This window comes from Syngnathus typhle, linkage group LG7, assembly GCF_033458585.1.
Source record: "Syngnathus typhle isolate RoL2023-S1 ecotype Sweden linkage group LG7, RoL_Styp_1.0, whole genome shotgun sequence".
In the NCBI taxonomy this organism is placed as follows: domain Eukaryota; kingdom Metazoa; phylum Chordata; class Actinopteri; order Syngnathiformes; family Syngnathidae; genus Syngnathus; species Syngnathus typhle.
Genome location: NC_083744.1, coordinates 5,195,145 through 5,212,161, shown reverse-complemented (window position 1 = coordinate 5,212,161; position 17,017 = coordinate 5,195,145). Strand labels below are relative to the sequence as shown.

At 41.4% G+C, this 17,017-nt stretch overlaps 3 protein-coding genes and 1 long non-coding RNA gene across 4 annotated transcripts; 3 read left to right on the top strand and 1 right to left on the bottom strand.

Annotated features, from left to right (window-relative positions):
- Positions 1-51: 51 nt before the first annotated feature.
- rsl24d1 (ribosomal L24 domain containing 1) lies at positions 52-1,728 on the top strand. Its single transcript, XM_061283901.1, has 6 exons — positions 52-206; positions 683-796; positions 881-953; positions 1,082-1,145; positions 1,259-1,344; positions 1,450-1,728. The coding sequence occupies exons 1-6, from the start codon at positions 126-128 to the stop codon at positions 1,524-1,526; spliced, it is 495 nt and encodes a 164-aa protein (XP_061139885.1). The 5' UTR covers positions 52-125; the 3' UTR covers positions 1,527-1,728.
- A 293-nt stretch (positions 1,729-2,021) lies between these two features.
- Positions 2,022-3,334, top strand: LOC133157402 (cAMP-regulated phosphoprotein 19-like). Its single transcript, XM_061283903.1, has 3 exons — positions 2,022-2,161; positions 2,587-2,706; positions 2,778-3,334. The coding sequence occupies exons 1-3, from the start codon at positions 2,111-2,113 to the stop codon at positions 2,946-2,948; spliced, it is 342 nt and encodes a 113-aa protein (XP_061139887.1). The 5' UTR covers positions 2,022-2,110; the 3' UTR covers positions 2,949-3,334.
- LOC133157403 (uncharacterized) lies at positions 2,800-4,536 on the bottom strand. Its single transcript, XR_009715008.1, has 2 exons — positions 4,306-4,536; positions 2,800-2,900 (listed from the first exon to the last, which is right to left on the bottom strand). It is a non-coding gene; the product is annotated as an uncharacterized LOC133157403 (long non-coding RNA).
- LOC133157395 (unconventional myosin-Va-like) lies at positions 3,812-16,928 on the top strand. Its single transcript, XM_061283892.1, has 39 exons — positions 3,812-4,260; positions 4,896-5,006; positions 5,127-5,298; positions 5,474-5,618; positions 5,686-5,842; positions 5,949-6,092; positions 6,176-6,257; positions 6,346-6,453; positions 6,534-6,640; positions 6,798-7,063; positions 7,149-7,230; positions 7,295-7,435; positions 7,616-7,741; positions 8,103-8,186; positions 8,455-8,580; positions 8,739-8,836; positions 8,907-8,993; positions 9,070-9,178; positions 9,251-9,462; positions 9,537-9,693; positions 9,804-10,043; positions 10,406-10,654; positions 11,379-11,472; positions 11,539-11,681; positions 12,073-12,204; positions 12,277-12,333; positions 12,413-12,640; positions 12,729-12,796; positions 12,870-12,944; positions 13,108-13,306; positions 14,451-14,544; positions 14,802-14,939; positions 15,045-15,199; positions 15,282-15,371; positions 15,453-15,603; positions 15,663-15,945; positions 16,066-16,240; positions 16,313-16,393; positions 16,485-16,928. Exons 1-39 carry the CDS (start codon positions 4,234-4,236, stop codon positions 16,635-16,637), a joined length of 5,346 nt encoding a protein of 1,781 aa, XP_061139876.1. The 5' UTR covers positions 3,812-4,233; the 3' UTR covers positions 16,638-16,928.
- The last annotated feature ends 89 nt before the right edge of the window (positions 16,929-17,017 follow it).

Sequence of the window (17,017 nt, the reverse complement as noted above, 5' to 3'; positions counted from 1 at the left end):
AATATGTCCAGCAGGGGGCAGTACATTTTATCATCAACACTTCCAGTGACTGCCAAAGCGGAAGTAGGAAGAAGCGTCCGGTCTTCTTGTTGTCACGCGTAGCTCGCCGCACCTCTGGCGTGAAGATGCGCATCGAAAAGTGTTATTTCTGCTCGGGTCCGGTGTACCCAGGACATGGAGTTATGTTTGTACGGAATGACTGCAAGGTACGTCACATATTTGTTCGTCAATAATCAAGTAATTTAGCGTTTGAACGTTCTGTCCGTCGTCTGTGGTGGGCTAATGCTAACGTGTTCACGTGGATGAGAGTGACGGAACATTCTGTTCTAAATTTGAGCGGAAACAAACATAAAAAAGACTGATAAGGAGGAGATCGATTTGGACCTGTCTTAATGTGGATTTCTTGTGGGCTGTTAACCTTAGTTCTTGCCACGGTATTGTTTTGATGCGGCCCAGGCAATTAACAAACGGAAGCGACTTGCGTATTGGCATTTCACGTGGAGTGAGCGCCCCCTAAAGGTTAACTAGTGGAACTTACCCTGACAGCTTAACGTTACTGCAGCAAAATCACACCCAAATAATATCAAAACCATTTAAAAACCATACGAGTAGCTTCACTATGATATTTCTGCTCCTAAAATAAGTCTGTTTTTTGTGACTGTTTCCCCGCACACAATTTTAGACCTTTAGATTCTGCAAATCAAAATGCCACAGGAATTTCAAGAAGAAGCGTAACCCCAGAAAGACCAGATGGACCAAAGCATTCCGTAAGGCAACTGGAAAGGAATTGACAGTGGTAAGTTAGTATTTAAAAAAAAAAAAAAAAATACTATGCAAGTGTAGCATGATTCTTTCATCATCCATTGTGTGTGTTTTTCAGGATAACTGTTTGGAGTTTGAGAAACGCAGAAATACTCCTGTTAAATATAACCGGGAGATATGGGATAAGACAGGTATGGCACTTTTTTGGGAAGAAAATTTTGAATAACTGACACATCTCTTGCTTCATTTTTGAACTTCTGTTCGATTGGACAAGAATATTTTATCCGAGCCAATTAACATTTGTGTGTCCATTTTACAGTGGAAGCAATAAAGAAGGTGGAAGAAATAAAACGAAAACGGCAGGCCAGATACATCATGAACAGGTGGGCACTTGTTAATTGTCAGACGTTAATGTCATTTGTCGGTCTTTTCTTTTGTACTTTTCCTATCCAACTTAAAATGATATCGAGCATTGCGTGTTCTCTCCACTTTTCAGATTAAAGAAGGGCAAAGAATTGGAAAAGGAAGAGGTCATCAAGGAAGTGAAGAAGAATATTCACCTCATCAAAGCTCCACACGCAGGTACATTTTCAGTTGAAGCATTGAAAACTCTTTTGGGGTAAAGCCCAGATTGACTCGCTGTTGTATTTAGTCAAATGGAGACAAATCTTTTGTTTGTCTTTACAGGAAAACCCAAACAAATGGAGGAGAAAATGATGCAGAAATTACAAGAGGATGTGGAGATGGGAGAAGAGGACATTTAAATGTGCTGGTTTTGTGTGACTACAATTATTTCTGCAAAAGAAATGCTTCCTCCCTTGGATTCACTTTTAAGTGCTGTACACTTGCTCTTATGTGTATGCGTTAGTTCATTCTACCCTTTGCATAACATTACCATAACTTTGTTGCAGAAAAGACAACAAACGACAGAATAAACACTTTTCATTGTAAAAAAACAAAAAACAAGCATTGGTGCTGTTTCATTTTTTTGTGTGTTTAACAGTTGTCATGATGATAGTCACAGTCAACTACTACACATATTTTTAAAGGCAGAAATTAAAAATGTTTCCACACATTATAATTCAGTTTTAGACCCCATCACTATGTTGACGTGATGCTAACAATTTTATTTTATTGCACTAGTTCTTATCGGGCAGTTCAATTTAAGTAACGGGTCGATAGAGAAGATCAAACGATGGACGCTTGGGTTATTGGAGTCTCTGGGATCGATTGCATAACCTTGCAGCCCATTAGGCGTCAGCATATAAGGCGCTTGCTTCCCTTGCTACTGCTGTAGTAAAGGGACACTTCCGCCTCCTCAGGGTCCAACGTCTGTCTAGCTTTTACAATGAGCACAATGTCCGACGAGGCCGAAGGAACGAAATCATTGGAAGAACAGGTAATATTTTTGTTTGGGTTAAATAAAATATTTGATCAGGGTATGGTGTTTAGGCCTCCGTAGTTGGGCTTTCACGGCTAGTGCAACCAAAAGGATGCTATTGGCAAGTTAGTAAAATCAGTTAGCTGGCAACTTTATAATAAAAAGAAAAAATACAAGTGGAAACAATTCCACCGTAATGCTACGCGTACCACTTGCCATTCATAAATGGTGGTGTCCGTTATTGTTCCAAATGCCGCGTGTCGAATGTGCTTGGCAGGTAAAAACGCATTTCCTCGAAGAAATGTATGCATTTTTTAAGAGTAATTGCAAACACTTGCCAGAATTGTTGTCGCCTTTAGATCTTTCTGTTGTGGATTTTGGTTTGAACTTCTCTTCATTTTACCATCGGTGTAGAAGTTTGACTTTATACTTGGTTTCGACAGGAAATGGATGATACAGTTGTTAGTCCAGAGAAAGCAGAGGCCAAATTGAAAGCCAGGTACGGCAGTCTTGGAGCCAAACCCGGAGGATCGGATTTCCTGCGAAAAAGACTTCAGAAAGGGGTTAGTATCACGATTACAGCCCTCTATCTCATTAAATCAACATTTCAAGATCCTTGTTTTTGTTCACACAGCCCAAGTATTTTGATTCTGGAGACTACAACATGGCCCAGGACAAAATGAAGAAAAAGCAGTTGCCTTCAGCTCTGACGGAGAAGTCCGAGATCACCGGCGGTCACATCCCGACGCCTCAGGACCTGCCTCAGAGGAAGAGCACCATAGTGACAAGCAAACTGGCTAGCTGAACAGCTTTATTATCATTATTATCATTCCTGCTTTCAGATATGTGCCTCAGTTGAATCGTTAAAGACAAATCCTCATGTGGAGTCATCCTTTTGTTTTATTCGTCAAAGGTTTTTCCTCACGCTTATATAACAGTCATTCTTTCAAAGTATTCACAGACCGGTTGCATACAATTGTTAATGGGTTTTGTTGACGATGGTCTGCGAAGACTTGAAGCGTGGTCTCCGGATCACCCAACTTCCCAAATGGCCTTAATTGAAGTAAACTGTATTTCTTTAGCAATATTTGATGTCAGATTCGCTTGAGTCGGTTTGGATTTTATTGAAGGAAGGTGTGCATGTGCACTCTGTGCCTTTTGTTTTGTAAATAAAATATTTTTTGCACAATATTCCTATTTGTTGATTTATTGGTTGCTTTAGTGATGTTTTCGGGCTGTTGCTGGGCAACACAGGTTTATTAATTCCTCTGTAGTTGACGTCTGGAGACTGGCTCGGCCACTCCAGATCTTTAAAATTCTTCTTTCATAAGGACCCACTCATTCAACCTCATGTTGGTCTCATCCACATGCATTGTTTTAGGTAAATCAAGGGCCGAACAATCAACTGTTAGTACGTAAAGTGTACCTGAAGTTATTGTGAGAACAAGTTAACTGTAAAATTGAGTCCAAAATGTATCCTTTAATATTTGGGGGGGGGAAAAATCCAACCTTATTACAACATTTGACATTTCTGTTTACTTTTTACACTTTCAGGTCCTATTTTGGCACAATGTTGAGTTTCCCTTTCGGCCACGAGAAGGCGCTCTAGTAGCGTTGAAGTGTGCAACGTTGTTAACCTGTGTTTTTAGCCTCAAGCTCAGAATCTGATTAGGAGTCATTAATATTGAATTCCACAGCTCTGACTGCACTTGCGCGAAATCGCGTCTCTACCTTCCCGATAGTGGAATTCATGCATAACGTACAGTACTTTCCTCTAAATTCAAACTTTAAAATAGTCTAAATTGACCTGTGACCTGACGCAAAACTGCCTACCGTGCACGGTAACCGCTACTTCAAGCTTCTTTGGCCGTAATTGATGAAATTACTTTTTACTGGCTTGCGTTTGAAATAGATACATTTCTACTTCGCTGAGGTCACCGTTCCAATCTCGGGTTTAGCCCGCTGCCCGCCTTGCTTGTTACCATTTCCAAGCACTTTGAAGTGAATGAAAGGTGGAGGCTACCTTGACGGTTGCTGTGCGGCTCGGAAAGAAGTTGTGACAGTTTGGCTTTTAACTTTCACTCCACGTCATGGCAGGTCCGGAGCTTTACACCAAGGTAAGCTTACATTTCTAAATGTATCAGTCAACCATTTTTACTCACCAAGTGTGCTTTGATCGACCCCCCCCCGTCTCGTAAACGTATTCGGAGATATTAAATTCTTCTTGCCTTTATTTTTATCTGTCGGACGCTTAAAATAACTTTTATGGAATGTCTGGTCTCCTTTCAAGTGGGTAGTTCAGCGAGTCCTCTGTTTACGACAGCAATGGCATGTTTCGAGGTTACGAACGGTGCAAAATATACTTCGAAACAAAGTAAAAGGAACACCTTTGGTTAAGCAGCAATCGATTGTGAATCAGTTCCACTTGCTGATGTTTAAATGGAACCAGACTTGAACATTCAAATGAGAGCCAGTTTGTAAGACAATTAATGTGGTGACCACAGACCATTTTCCCTTCCTTATCCTTTCTGGCAGACCTTTTTGTATTTTGCCAGTGCTCTCACCACAAGATGAGGTTTCAATATAATTTTACTGTACAGAGTGTGTATAATTTTGGCACCTCCTACTAGTAATAGAGTAGATATGTTTTGACTGAGGCTACATGCCAATTTTCCATAGGAACAAAAACACTTTGCACTTGGAATTAAGGTTGGATGGTTGTGATTTGATTTCTCTCAAACTTGTCCACCAGCATGCCCGTGTATGGCTCCCGGATGCCGTGGAAGTGTGGAAATCAGCAAAGCTACTCAAAGATTATGCTCCTGGCAACCAGACGTTATTTCTCCTGCTAGATGATGGCACTGTAAGTCACGGCTGGAATGAGTGTTTGAAGGAATTTGGGCCGAGTTGGTACATGCAGTTGGGGCGAGTCAAACTGTTTTTAGTTCTGACTTGCCCCTAATTGTGTCTTGTGTTGATATAGGAGGTGGAATATAAAATAGACGTCCGAACAAACAACCTTCCACCACTGAGGAACCCCAACATCCTAGTGGGGGAAAATGACCTCACGGCTCTCAGTTACCTCAATGAACCGGCCGTCTTACATAATATCAAAGTGCGCTTCATCGACTCCAAGTTGATCTACACGTACTGTGGTAATGAGCGTCATCTTGTTTGACTCACACTATCTGGGTAGACTTTGGAGTCGTGCTCTGACTTCATCTGGATGATGATGATTATTATTGTGCGCTCTTAAAGGAACACACACAAGATTATTACAATTGTGCACTTTTCTGCTTGCTCTACTGAGATCTTTTCGGCAATCAACAGGCATTGTTCTTGTTGCCGTCAATCCATATGAGAGTCTGCCCATCTATGAAGCTGACATCATCCACGCCTACCGTGGGCAAGACATGGCCGACATGGACCCCCATATATTTGCAGTGGCCGAGGAAGCGTATAAGCAGATGGCCAGGTGTTCTTCAAGTTGAATCGCTGGACTTTGTATTCTTATTGCTTATGCGCTTCGTATCTTTCTGCAGCGATCAACAGAACCAGTCCATAATAGTGAGTGGTGAGTCAGGAGCAGGCAAAACCGTCTCTGCTAAGTATGCCATGCGTTACTTTGCTACGGTCAGCGGCTCCTCCGGTGAGGCGGATATCGAGGAGAGAGTGTTGGCCTCCAATCCCATCATGGAGGTGATGTTTAACCTCGCAAAATACAGACAGAGATCCAATAAGCGTTATATAAATGTGTTCTGGTTTCCGGTCGTGAATGCTATTTCATGTGCGATATTACGTTTAGGCTCTTGGGAACGCCAAAACGACGAGGAATGACAACAGTAGTCGCTTTGGGAAGTACATCGAGATCGGGTTTGATAAAAAGCAACGCATCATTGGGGCTCACATGAGGACGTATTTACTGGAAAAATCAAGAGTTGTTTTTCAGGTCCGTGAAATGCTCACTTTAGCATGATCAAATCTATATGTTCTCTTTTTCGCGATGTAAATGTGTGTCTGATTTCCCTTCAGGCTTATGGAGAAAGGAACTATCATATATTTTATCAACTTTGTGCCTCCTCACATTTACCAGAATTTAAAAACTTCAAATTAGGTAAACACAATTTAGAAACATCTTGTCTTAGTTAAGATTTATAAATGCATCCTTAAGAGCTTGTGACTGATTTGTGTACCGCGTCAAGGTGATGCCGATGATTTCCACTACACTAACCAGGGTCACAATCCAGTCATTGATGGAGTGGATGATGTCAACGATTTGTGCGACACAAGGAGAGCTTTTTCACTATTAGGCGAGTCTTTTCAAAATCAATATTTTCTCAGTCATAATATATTATTATATTTATGTCCATGTTTCCACTATTCTTTTTAGGAATCGGTGAAAGCCATCAGATGGAAATTTACCAGATTCTGGCAGCTATTCTTCATCTCAGCAATGTGGAGGTGATCGACCATTCAGGGGACAGAAGCAGCATTTCGGTAAACGGAAAAACACGAGAGGGTGGCTGGAGGGTTTATTTTGGTTAGTGTGATACCAAGAGGGCACCAGTGACAAGTATCGTTGACTGGTATCGGTAGCCATTGCAACTACTCGAGACCTTGAGTTTGCTTCTGTTTTTGCTTTGTTTATTTTCAGACAAACGATTTCCACTTGCTGGTGTTCTGCGAGTTGATGGACGTGCCCCGTGATGAAATGGCCAACTGGCTCTGCCACAGAAAACTCCAAACAACCACGGAAACGTACGTCAAGGGCCTCTCCAAGAGCAATGCGGTCAACGGCCGAGACGCCCTCGCCAAGCACATTTATGCTCGACTCTTCAGCTGGGTTGTTGGCTGTATCAATAATGTGCTCAAATCGGCAATTAAGCAACACTCGTTCATTGGCGTTCTGGACATTTATGGGTATGTTCTTATCATCCTTCTCTGTTTTATTTTGGCGATGATATTTGGGCCTTTATTTAGCTTTTTCCATTTTTTCTTTCTCCAGGTTTGAAACATTTGACACCAATAGCTTTGAACAATTTTGTATCAACTATGCCAATGAGAAGCTCCAGCAGCAATTCAACCTGGTATGATTGTTGTTGGTCTACATGCTTTTTTTTTTTGTCATAACGTTGCCATTTATGATTCCAGCATGTCTTCAAACTGGAGCAAGAAGAGTACATGAAAGAAGAGATTCCATGGACATTGATTGATTTCTATGACAACCAGCCATGCATCAATCTCATCGAGGCAAAATTGGGTATCCTGGACCTTCTGGATGAGGAGTGCAAAGTAGGTGGAGATATTTTTTTTCTTGATAGAACCAATTTGGTTAGAATTCACACATCTCAGTTTTTTTTGTAGGAATGATCCAGATGAAGCTTTATCACAACTTTCACACAGGCTGAGCCTACATGTTTTGAGTAAAAGGCAGTGAGCGAATAGCTCACCGACTTCTTCCTGTTTCCGTAGATGCCGAAAGGTTCTGACGGTACCTGGTGTCAGAAAATGTACAACAACCTGTTGAAGCAGAACGCTCACTTTGAAAAACCGAGGCTGTCAAACAGTGCCTTCATCGTCCACCACTTTGCAGATCAGGTAAAGAAATGCTTCAGTTTAAAAAATAAATAAATAATTTTGTATCCTTTTTGAAGAGCTCTCCCAATCCTGTCATCCGTGCCTTGCCACCGAACAGAAAAACATAGTCTCCCGTCATTAAAAATGTTCCATGCAGTGCATCATTTCCTTTTGCTGAACAATTATGAAATGGAAATGTGGATGACTCAAATGTTCTCATGAAAAGTGTGTGTGTGTGGAAGAGTAAATACTTTCACTGTTAATGCCAATACCAACATTTACTTTCACCACAATATTAGCTTGTACTTTAATTAGCGACACAGTTGAGTCAGCTAGCTTTAGCATGATGACTTATTTTTCCCCTTTACAACTTTGTGCCCAGGTGGAATACCAGTGTGATGGTTTCTTGGAGAAAAACAAGGACACAGTCAATGAGGAGCAAATATGCGTGTTGCAAAAGAGTAAGGTAAAATGAAAATCATTTGTAACCGCTGCTATGGCGTACAGCACAATAGAGGAATTTCCTTTAACGGTCATTTACAGGAAGTTGTTGTCAGTACCCTTTCAAATTAGAATCCAGCTGGAAATTCTCACTCGATATTATTATGTGCACACACCCTGGAATTGTTGTGCCAGCACTATCGGAGGAAATTGGAGTTTATGTTGTACTGGGAAAGCAAAACGATGCCACCTTGTGGCCACTGACATAAACAACTTCTCAAATTTCTTCTCAGTTTGAATTTTTGCTGAAGCTGTTTGTGGGAAATGACAAGGCAACGAGTTCCACCAACAGACCCGCTAGCAGCAGAACGAGATCGGGTCAGTCGCAGAGAGGTAACAAGAAGACTGTTGGACTGCAGGTGAGGTCAGAAACTGCTGATCGCTACAATTTTATTTTTTACTGCACTTCACGACAATAAAAGAAAACTTAAAAAAAAAACGGATACAATTTATAATGGCTGTCTGTAATGTTTGTGAACCATCTTTCATTTTATTGAATGTTCATCACTTGTGTTAGTTTCGACAGTCTCTCCATTTGCTGATGGATACTCTTAATGCAACGACTCCTCACTACGTACGCTGCATTAAACCAAACGACCAAAAAGTGCCGTTCAGGTAAAAGCGAATGTGATGATTTTTGCTTGTGTGACTCTCTGGATTGAGTAACATGTGCTATGTGATCAAGCTTGGACCCGTTGAGGGCAGTGCAGCAACTGCGAGCATGCGGCATCCTGGAAACGATCCGAATCTCGGCAGCTGGATTCCCATCCAAGTAGCAGCACTCTTTTAAAATGAAGCCAATGATATTTTGAATGAATAGACCTAAATAATGTTTATGAATGTTGCAGATGGACCTATCAGGAATTCTTCTGTCGTTACCGGGTCCTTATGAAGCAGAAGGATGTGCTTCCTGATGTAAAACAGATGTGCCAAAATCTGCTCAGAACGCTTATCCAGGTGTGAATTATATATAAAATCACTCTTAACTATGTCGATACTGATGATGCTATGTTGTGATTTTGTTCTCAGGACGAGAACCTGTATCAGTTTGGTAAAAACAAGATCTTCTTCAGAGCCGGCCAGGTGGCCTACTTTGAAAAATTACGTTCCGAGCGGCTCCGAAGGGCTTGCGTCAGCATCCAGAAGACCATCCGCTGTTGGCTGGCCCGTAAAAAATACCTGAGGATGAAGCAGTCTGCCGTCACCGTTCAAAGATATGTGCGGGGTCACCAGGCACGCCGGTGAGCAGATCGATTCAAAAACAGCAGACGGATTCATTTGAAACGAATGACAAATGCTCCCCTCTCGCTTTCAGTTATGTTCGTTTTCTGCGGAGAACAAAAGCAGCCGTCGCCATTCAACGTAATGTTCGAATGTGGGCGGCCAGAAGACGCTACCAAAAGCTCCGATCTGCATCTATTGCCATTCAATGTTTCTTCAGGGCGTATGCAGCCAGAAAGATGTACTATAAGGTAATATCAGCAAGAAAGTCAAAGTTGTTACCACTGTAAAAACGAGTCTCGCCAAATCTCATTTTTATTTCTTGTCCTCACCATGAACTCATTTCTGTTTCAATATACAGATCTTGTATGAGGAAAAAGCTTTGGTCATCCAAAAGTGGGTAAAAGGTTGGTTGGCCAGGCAACGTTATCGACGTGCCCGGGCACACATCATCCTACTGCAGTGCTGCGTACGTCGTATACTGGCCAAACGGGAATTAAAGAAGCTGAAAGTTGAGGCGCGCTCTGTGGAGCATCTCAAGAATCTCAATGTTGGCATGGAGAATAAAATTATGCAGTTGCAACACAAGCTAGACGAGCAGGTGAGAGAATTGTGTTGCCGGATGTGTTAGATATTATTTGATCGCAGGGCTAGCTTCAAGCACTGTTGTGGTTTTAATGCCTTGCTCAAAGGCACCTCATCAGTTCTAATGAAGTGAGCTGTATTGCATCCTTTTTATGAAACTAATTCATCTCGACGCACGTTGGAATTAGCTTAATTTACCCTCATTAATACAATTAACTGCATGGAATTATTAGGAATGCGGAAATGGATTGATGTTAGTGTAGTCCACGTTGTGGATGATGACCATGAGGAAAGCCAAGACAACTTGCCTTAAGACACATCGTCGCTGGGCGTTGTCGGCGCATCACATGCACACCATGTGCTTCCATTCCCCCGCAGCACAAAGACGTCAGGGAGCTCAGCGAGAGGCTGAATGCTGCGGCCAAGATCCAAGATATGGAGAGAGAGCGACACTGCAAACAGATAGAAAGTCTTCAGAGGTCCGAGCAGAAGGCCAAAGCCAAGACGGAAAGGCTCCCTTCACTTATGGAGCAGCTCTCCTTTCTTCAGCGGGAGCTGGAGAACACCCGTGGTGAAAAAGAAGTCTTGGAAGAGCAGAACAACGTCTACAAGGAGCAGACACAACAGGCGAGCCTCCTCCTTTTCTCGTATTTTATTTCTTTACGACTTTATGGATGTGTTCCGGCGTTGTTTGTGTCCCTTGAGTCGACTGCGTTGCTGCGATGGCTTTGCTATGATTTTGTTGGATGGAGAAAAGTTGCATGTGTTCATTTATTAACATTTAACCGGGCTTACTACTATGGAAAAAAAAATACTATGACAATTCACAAATTAATTTTATTTTGTAGCTGGCCAATGAAGGTCATCATTTAAACCAGGGGTGGGCAAACTTTTTGAGCTCGCGAGCTACTTTTGAAATGACCAAGTCCTAAAGATCTACCCACTAAAAAAAAGGGTTTTTTTATATATATATATATATATATATATATATATATATATATATGTTCTTACTATGGCCAGCTGCCCCACTCATTTTTATACCCTTTCTTAAGTTTAAGAGAAAAAACGGGGTTCTGACAATTGGAGGGAACTCGCGAGCTAGCGTGTTTGTGTTGTGTTGTTAGCGCCGTTATTTGCACATGCGTCAAGTGCCCCAAAAAATATATATATATCACGCGATCGAACAATAGTGGCTTGGCGATCGACCGGTCGATCGCAATCGACGTATTGCGCACCCCTGATTTAAACTGTCTTGTGCAACAACAAGAATTTTAGTGACATATTTATTATTGTTACTATCTTTTGGTTTTGTATCTGAGTTTCCCATAATCACGGCTGCATTTGCTGTCAGGTGGTAGAGGGGCTAAACATGAAGAATGGCTTGCTGAATGATGAAAAGGAAAATCTTAACCAGGTCATCCTGGAACAAAAACAACAGTTAACAGGTAAAATGTAAATACAACTTTCAGTCTGTTTATAAATGACTAAATGACTAAAAATGTTGTTCTCAGAGGTTAAAAGCCAAGTGGAAAACACTGAAAAACTACAGGAAGAGTTAGCGGAAGGGCGCGCCCGGTACCAAAGCCTACTGAGTGAACACCTGCACCTACGTGAGCTGCATAAAGACCTGAAGGAGGAACTGCAACGTAGGCTGGTGGGGCAGTTTTTTATTTATTTATTTGAATTTATTTATTTTATGGGTGGTTTTTTATTTTTATTTAAATGGACGAGAATTACTCAACTTTGTTTAGTTTTTTCCATTGACAGAGTCCATGCAAGAGGACAGAATACACAAGCAACTTGCCTAAATGTAATCCAATGATTGGCTCTACTGCTGGACAGGACAGCTCAATGGACAAAGCGATAATGTACTAAACAAGATAATTTGTTGTCATTATGTAACCCATCACGTTTTTCCATTTTCAGATTAGTTACATCATTCGCAAAAAAACTGGCAGATTTTTTTTTTCAACTCAATGACTGCTCAAAGTGGACGTTGGCTGATGTCTACTTAGGTTGCAGTACTACTTTTTGTGTCATTATAGGATGAGACCCCCTCCAATGTCGACCTGCCGCTCATTCTCAAGCTCCAGAGAAGAGTGAGAGAACTTGAGCGGGACAAACAATCGCTACAGCGCCACTTAGATGAGAAGGAAGCCCAAGAGGAGGAACCCAAGGTATGTCCTCAACTTTGAGTCGTTCATATATTCTTGATGCTATTTTCATTGTTGGTGAATTTCCGAACAAAGGATGTGGAGGAGGAGCTCACTGTTGGTAGAGCAGAATTGGATTTGGAATCGCTTAAGGTACAACATTGGATGAATATTTATACATTCTTAACAACGGTTAGAAAACTAACTTCATGAATGAAATTATTTTATTCAGCGCCAAGAGCTAGAGTCTGAGAATAAGAAGTTGAAGCAGGACTTGAGTGAACTGCGCAAGTCTTTAACCAGCGAGAACAGCGAAATGCTACCCCCTCCTGTCGGCTCCACGACATACAACGTGCTGCTGGAGCAACTCGACTCTTCCAACGAGGAGTTGAAATTGCGAAAAGAGGAAGTGCTTCTTCTCCAGTCACACATAGTCCGCCAAGAGGCTATGAAATACAAGGTGACAATGAAATACTACAAATGACATATTAATTATTTCTGCTATTAGTTTTCCCCTTGATGTAATCTTTAACTCCCCCCCCCTCCAGGACTCTGCACTCGGAGAGGGTGTGAATTTAAACCTTAGTGAGGTTCCTTTATTCCAAGATACTGACAGGTAAAACAATTGTTCTCCTAGTCTTCATTTAAATGTTACTAAACACATATCCTGTATGATCTTCACCTGGCAGGCCCACTGACATCCATACATTGAATGAGGACGGAGAGCTGTGGTTGGCTTACGAGGGCTTAAAGGAGACCAACAGGTTTGTTTATTTATTTATTTATTTATTTATTCTTTTTTTATTATTTTGTTTTATGTATTTATTATTGTTTTATTTTTATTAATGATGCTGTATAAGTATGTCACTTGAAACAAACAGTGTCAATTCAGTTCATGTAACTGGATGTTGTGACTTGAAATCTCAGGGTTCTGGAGTCCCAAATGCAGAAGCTGGAAAGGCAGCACGGTGAGAGGTATGAGAAACTGTTGGAGGAGGTGAAGACGCTCAAGCAAGAAAAAGAGCAGCAGCAGAAGCTGTTGGCTCAAACTTTGCTGCTCCCTGAAGATGCTCGTATTGAAGCGGGCCTGGAGCTTGAAATTACTCGGCTCACGCTGGAAAATCTGGTGGGTTTACTCTCGAAAATAGCATACACGCACAATCAGATCCAAATGAAGGGCCCTATTTAAAATATTCAAAAAATAAATAATATAATCAAATAATTCTAAACTATCATATTATTTCGATCAATACACGATTAGGTGAGGCTGTCAAAAGATGTAGCCAGTGATCCAAATATGAAAAGATATAAAAAGTAAACGTTATTTAAATATTTGTATTTCTCACCTCTTTTTGTTTTACAACTAGAATTGCAATTTCGGAAGAAATTGCGTGTGAAGGCGAAGGCAGATGGTAATTTAGAAACGTTAAGCGTTAAAAATGATGAGAGGGAAGAATGAAAAGGGAAAGAAATAATTGTGAAATAAATGGGAAAATGTTACAAATACATGTTACAAAAAGGTACAAATGATAAGCGTTAAAAATGAAATGTTACAAATGTTACAAAAAAGGTACAAATGATAAGCGTTGAAAATGATAAGGGAAAGGATAAAGAGTAAAATAAATAATGACGCCCAACGTGGGAATCGAACTGACGCGGGTTTTGATACCACTCGGGAATGATGCTCGTGTACTGGAATCACTTGTGTTTCCCACGAGCTAATTGAGTCCCTTACTATGCCGTGGTTGAAATTGGTTAATGTAATGAATGTGTTTGTTGAATGCGAATACGTAATTAAAGTGGTGGAAATTGCTTAATGTAATGAATGTTGAATGCGAATGTTAGTTACAAATGATAAGCGTTGAAAATGATAAGCGGGAAGAATAAAGAGTAAAATAAATAATGACGCCCAATGTGGGAATCGAACCCACTACAGGAAACTGGCTCGGGTTGACATTGCCATTAAGAATGAATGGGGAAATAAAAGGCACAAATTTGCTAATTACTTAAAAACGGTAAATGTTATGAACGAGAAAAAAAGTGGCAAGCTTGCCATGAATTTTTGGAACGTGTGAAAGTTTGAACGAGGTGAATCGGTTGAAGCATGTGGGAGTAGTTGGATGTCAAAAAAGTGGGAGGAATAAGTTGTTTAATAAAAATAATAATAAAGTAGAATAACAATGTGTGAAGGCCTTCGCCTTCACACAATTAGGTGTGTATGGAAGTGGCGCTTGTCCTGTCCCTAATCCAGTATGTCTGCATATTTGCAGGAGCTAATGGAGCAACAGGACAAACAAGACAAGACTATTGTCAATCTGAAAAAAGACCTTCAGCTGTACAAGAGGAGAGTAGAAGAGTTTCAAGGTAATCCCATCAAACTGAATGCCGCTGACTGTTATAGTTCACTCATCAGTTGTGGAATGCTCGTTCAGCTGTATGATTATCTTTTGTTTATGCAATACTCCCATCCGGCCACAGAGGGCGCCATTGCTTTGTGAAATTGTCTATTTTTTTATGGCATCTTGTAACTCATTCCTTGGCGTTTGTATGGGGAATTAGCGCCCTCTTGTGGAGACACCCTCAATTATATCTTCAATTCTATTCTTGATTTTTCTGTCAAGCTCAACAAAGGAAAGCATCCATTTCGACGAATTCTCCTGCCGAAGCAGTGAGCATACCTCGCAAGGAGAGAGAGTACCAGGGAATGTTGGAGTACAAAGAGGGTGAAGAGGGCCGCCTCGTTAAAAGTCTGGTTTTAGGTATGACAAAACCAATCATACTTGAGTGACTGACATCGACTTGTGGGAACACCTAAAAGTGAGCATGTCAAGCCTGATTGTGTTGCTTGGAATTGTTCTCTTCAGACCTGAAGGTCCGTGGCGTCGCTGTCAACTTCCTTCCTGGCCTTCCTGCTTATATCATCTTCATGTGTCTGCGATACGCTGACAGAGTTAACGATGATCAGCGAGTCAGCACGTTGCTCAAGTCTGTGCTCTGCAGCGTCAAAGGAGTCATTAAGGTTCAGTATTAAGGAAACAGGTTGGGAGGGGGGGGGTATGTGACGGCAGCGACTGTATGTGTTGTTGTTTTTGTTTCTATAGCGAAGAGGAAAAGATTTTGACGTCTCGTCTTTCTGGTTATCCAACATGAGTCGACTACTTAACTGTCTGAAGCAATATAGTGGAGATGATGTAAGCATGAGTCCATTATGAGACGACTCAAGAACATCTAAAGGACACATTTGATTATTTCTCCAAAACTCCTTCTTGCAGACGTTTAAGAAGCACAACACAGCGAAACAGAACGAGCATTGCCTGACCAACTTTGAGCTGACAGAGTATCAGAATGTTTTTGCCGACCTCGCCGTTCAAATTTACCGTCGGCTTATTGAAAGCATGGAAGACACCCTGCAGCCCCTCATAGGTGACATCAACATGTGTGAATCAAACCAAAGTGGTCCTGACCGTATTTGCCATGTGCAGTTTCTAGCATGTTGGAGCACGAGACAATCCAGGGGGTTCTGGGCTCCAAACCGACAGGTCTGAGGAAAAAGAGCTCAGGTTCCCCAGAGGATGACTCGGTTACGGTGGAAGTCCTCCTGCAGCAACTTGGGCTCTGGCACACCACCATGATCAAGCATGGGATGGACTCTGGCCTCATTAAACAAGTGGTCCGGCAGCAATTCTACATGATATGTGCCGTCACTCTGAACCACCTGCTGCTCAGGAAGGACATGTGCTCATGGAGCAAAGGGCTTCAGATCAGGTAGTGGCCTGCTGCTTTTATCTGCTGATTTTTGCAATTAATTAGTTTTCAATTAATGTCTGACTTTTTAAACGCAGTCGCACACACCCTGACCTGTTTGCGTGCTTCCTCTGTGGTCAGGTACAATGTGTGGCAGTTGGAGGAGTGGCTGGCGGAGAGGGAGCTGGCCGACTGCGGTGCCAAAGAAATGTTGGAGCCTCTCGTACAGGCCGCACAGCTGCTGCAGGTCAACAAGAAGACTGAGGCAGACGCTCAGGCAATCTGCAACATGTGCACGGGCCTCACCACCGCACAGGTTCATCATCAGTTCGTGTTTTACATGTCACGTGTGGTTTTTGTTTTGATCATCACGTGTTCTCCATCGTAGATTGTTAAAGTGTTGACGCTCTACACGCCAGTGATTGAGTTTGAAGAGCGCGTGACAACCACATTCATCGCAACCATCAGAGTGAGTTGTTATGATGGGCGAACATGTGCAAGAGTGCAGTGCTCTTTTACAGTCGTCAAATTATTAACTTGTTCCATATTGGCCCTTATAGGACATCTTGAAAGATAGAGAGGAATCGTCCACACTGATGATGGATGCCAAGAAAGTCTTTTCTGTAACACTTTCCTTCTCGCCCTCCACTGTGGCGCTGGAGACCATTCAGATCCCTATTAGCTTAAAACTGGACTTCATCAACCGCATCTAAAAACAGACACAGTATTTGCTGTGGTTTTCATCATAGTTTGTATCTAACTTTTGTATTCACGTGACAATAAAATAAATAATATAAACACATATAGAAAGACTATAGAGTTTAATATAAAAACACTATTTTTTGGAAATGCAGGGGACTTAAAAGTATATGTTTAGTGGAGCAAGAGGAATAATATAATAAACTATGGATGTATGATTTTGTAAAGGAAGGAAAGTGAAATATAATTGAAATGTTGAATATGACAGAATTGTTCAATACATTAAAAAAAAGCTATATTTTTAAGAGAGCCTTGACATTCTGATGATTTGTTCTCATGCGGTTATTTTCGTCTGTCATTACAAACATAACTTTAAAAGTCATCAAATCAACTC

What these genes read in the sequence shown, in the direction of transcription:
- rsl24d1 (XM_061283901.1), top strand. Translation starts at nt 126, where the DNA reads ATGCGCATCGAAAAGTGTTATTTCTGCTCGGGTCCGGTGTACCCAGGA. An exon ending in TTGTACGGAATGACTGCAAG is followed by an intron (nt 207 to 682) that starts GTACGTCACATA and finishes ACACAATTTTAG; the next exon opens with ACCTTTAGATTCTGCAAATC. An exon ending in GCCAGATACATCATGAACAG is followed by an intron (nt 1,146 to 1,258) that starts GTGGGCACTTGT and finishes TCCACTTTTCAG; the next exon opens with ATTAAAGAAGGGCAAAGAAT.
- LOC133157402 (XM_061283903.1), top strand. Translation starts at nt 2,111, where the DNA reads ATGAGCACAATGTCCGACGAGGCCGAAGGAACGAAATCATTGGAAGAA. An exon ending in CGAAATCATTGGAAGAACAG is followed by an intron (nt 2,162 to 2,586) that starts GTAATATTTTTG and finishes TGGTTTCGACAG; the next exon opens with GAAATGGATGATACAGTTGT. An exon ending in GAAAAAGACTTCAGAAAGGG is followed by an intron (nt 2,707 to 2,777) that starts GTTAGTATCACG and finishes TTGTTCACACAG; the next exon opens with CCCAAGTATTTTGATTCTGG.
- LOC133157395 (XM_061283892.1), top strand. Translation starts at nt 4,234, where the DNA reads ATGGCAGGTCCGGAGCTTTACACCAAG. An exon ending in TCCTGCTAGATGATGGCACT is followed by an intron (nt 5,007 to 5,126) that starts GTAAGTCACGGC and finishes GTGTTGATATAG; the next exon opens with GAGGTGGAATATAAAATAGA. An exon ending in CCCAAGAGGAGGAACCCAAG is followed by an intron (nt 12,205 to 12,276) that starts GTATGTCCTCAA and finishes TTCCGAACAAAG; the next exon opens with GATGTGGAGGAGGAGCTCAC.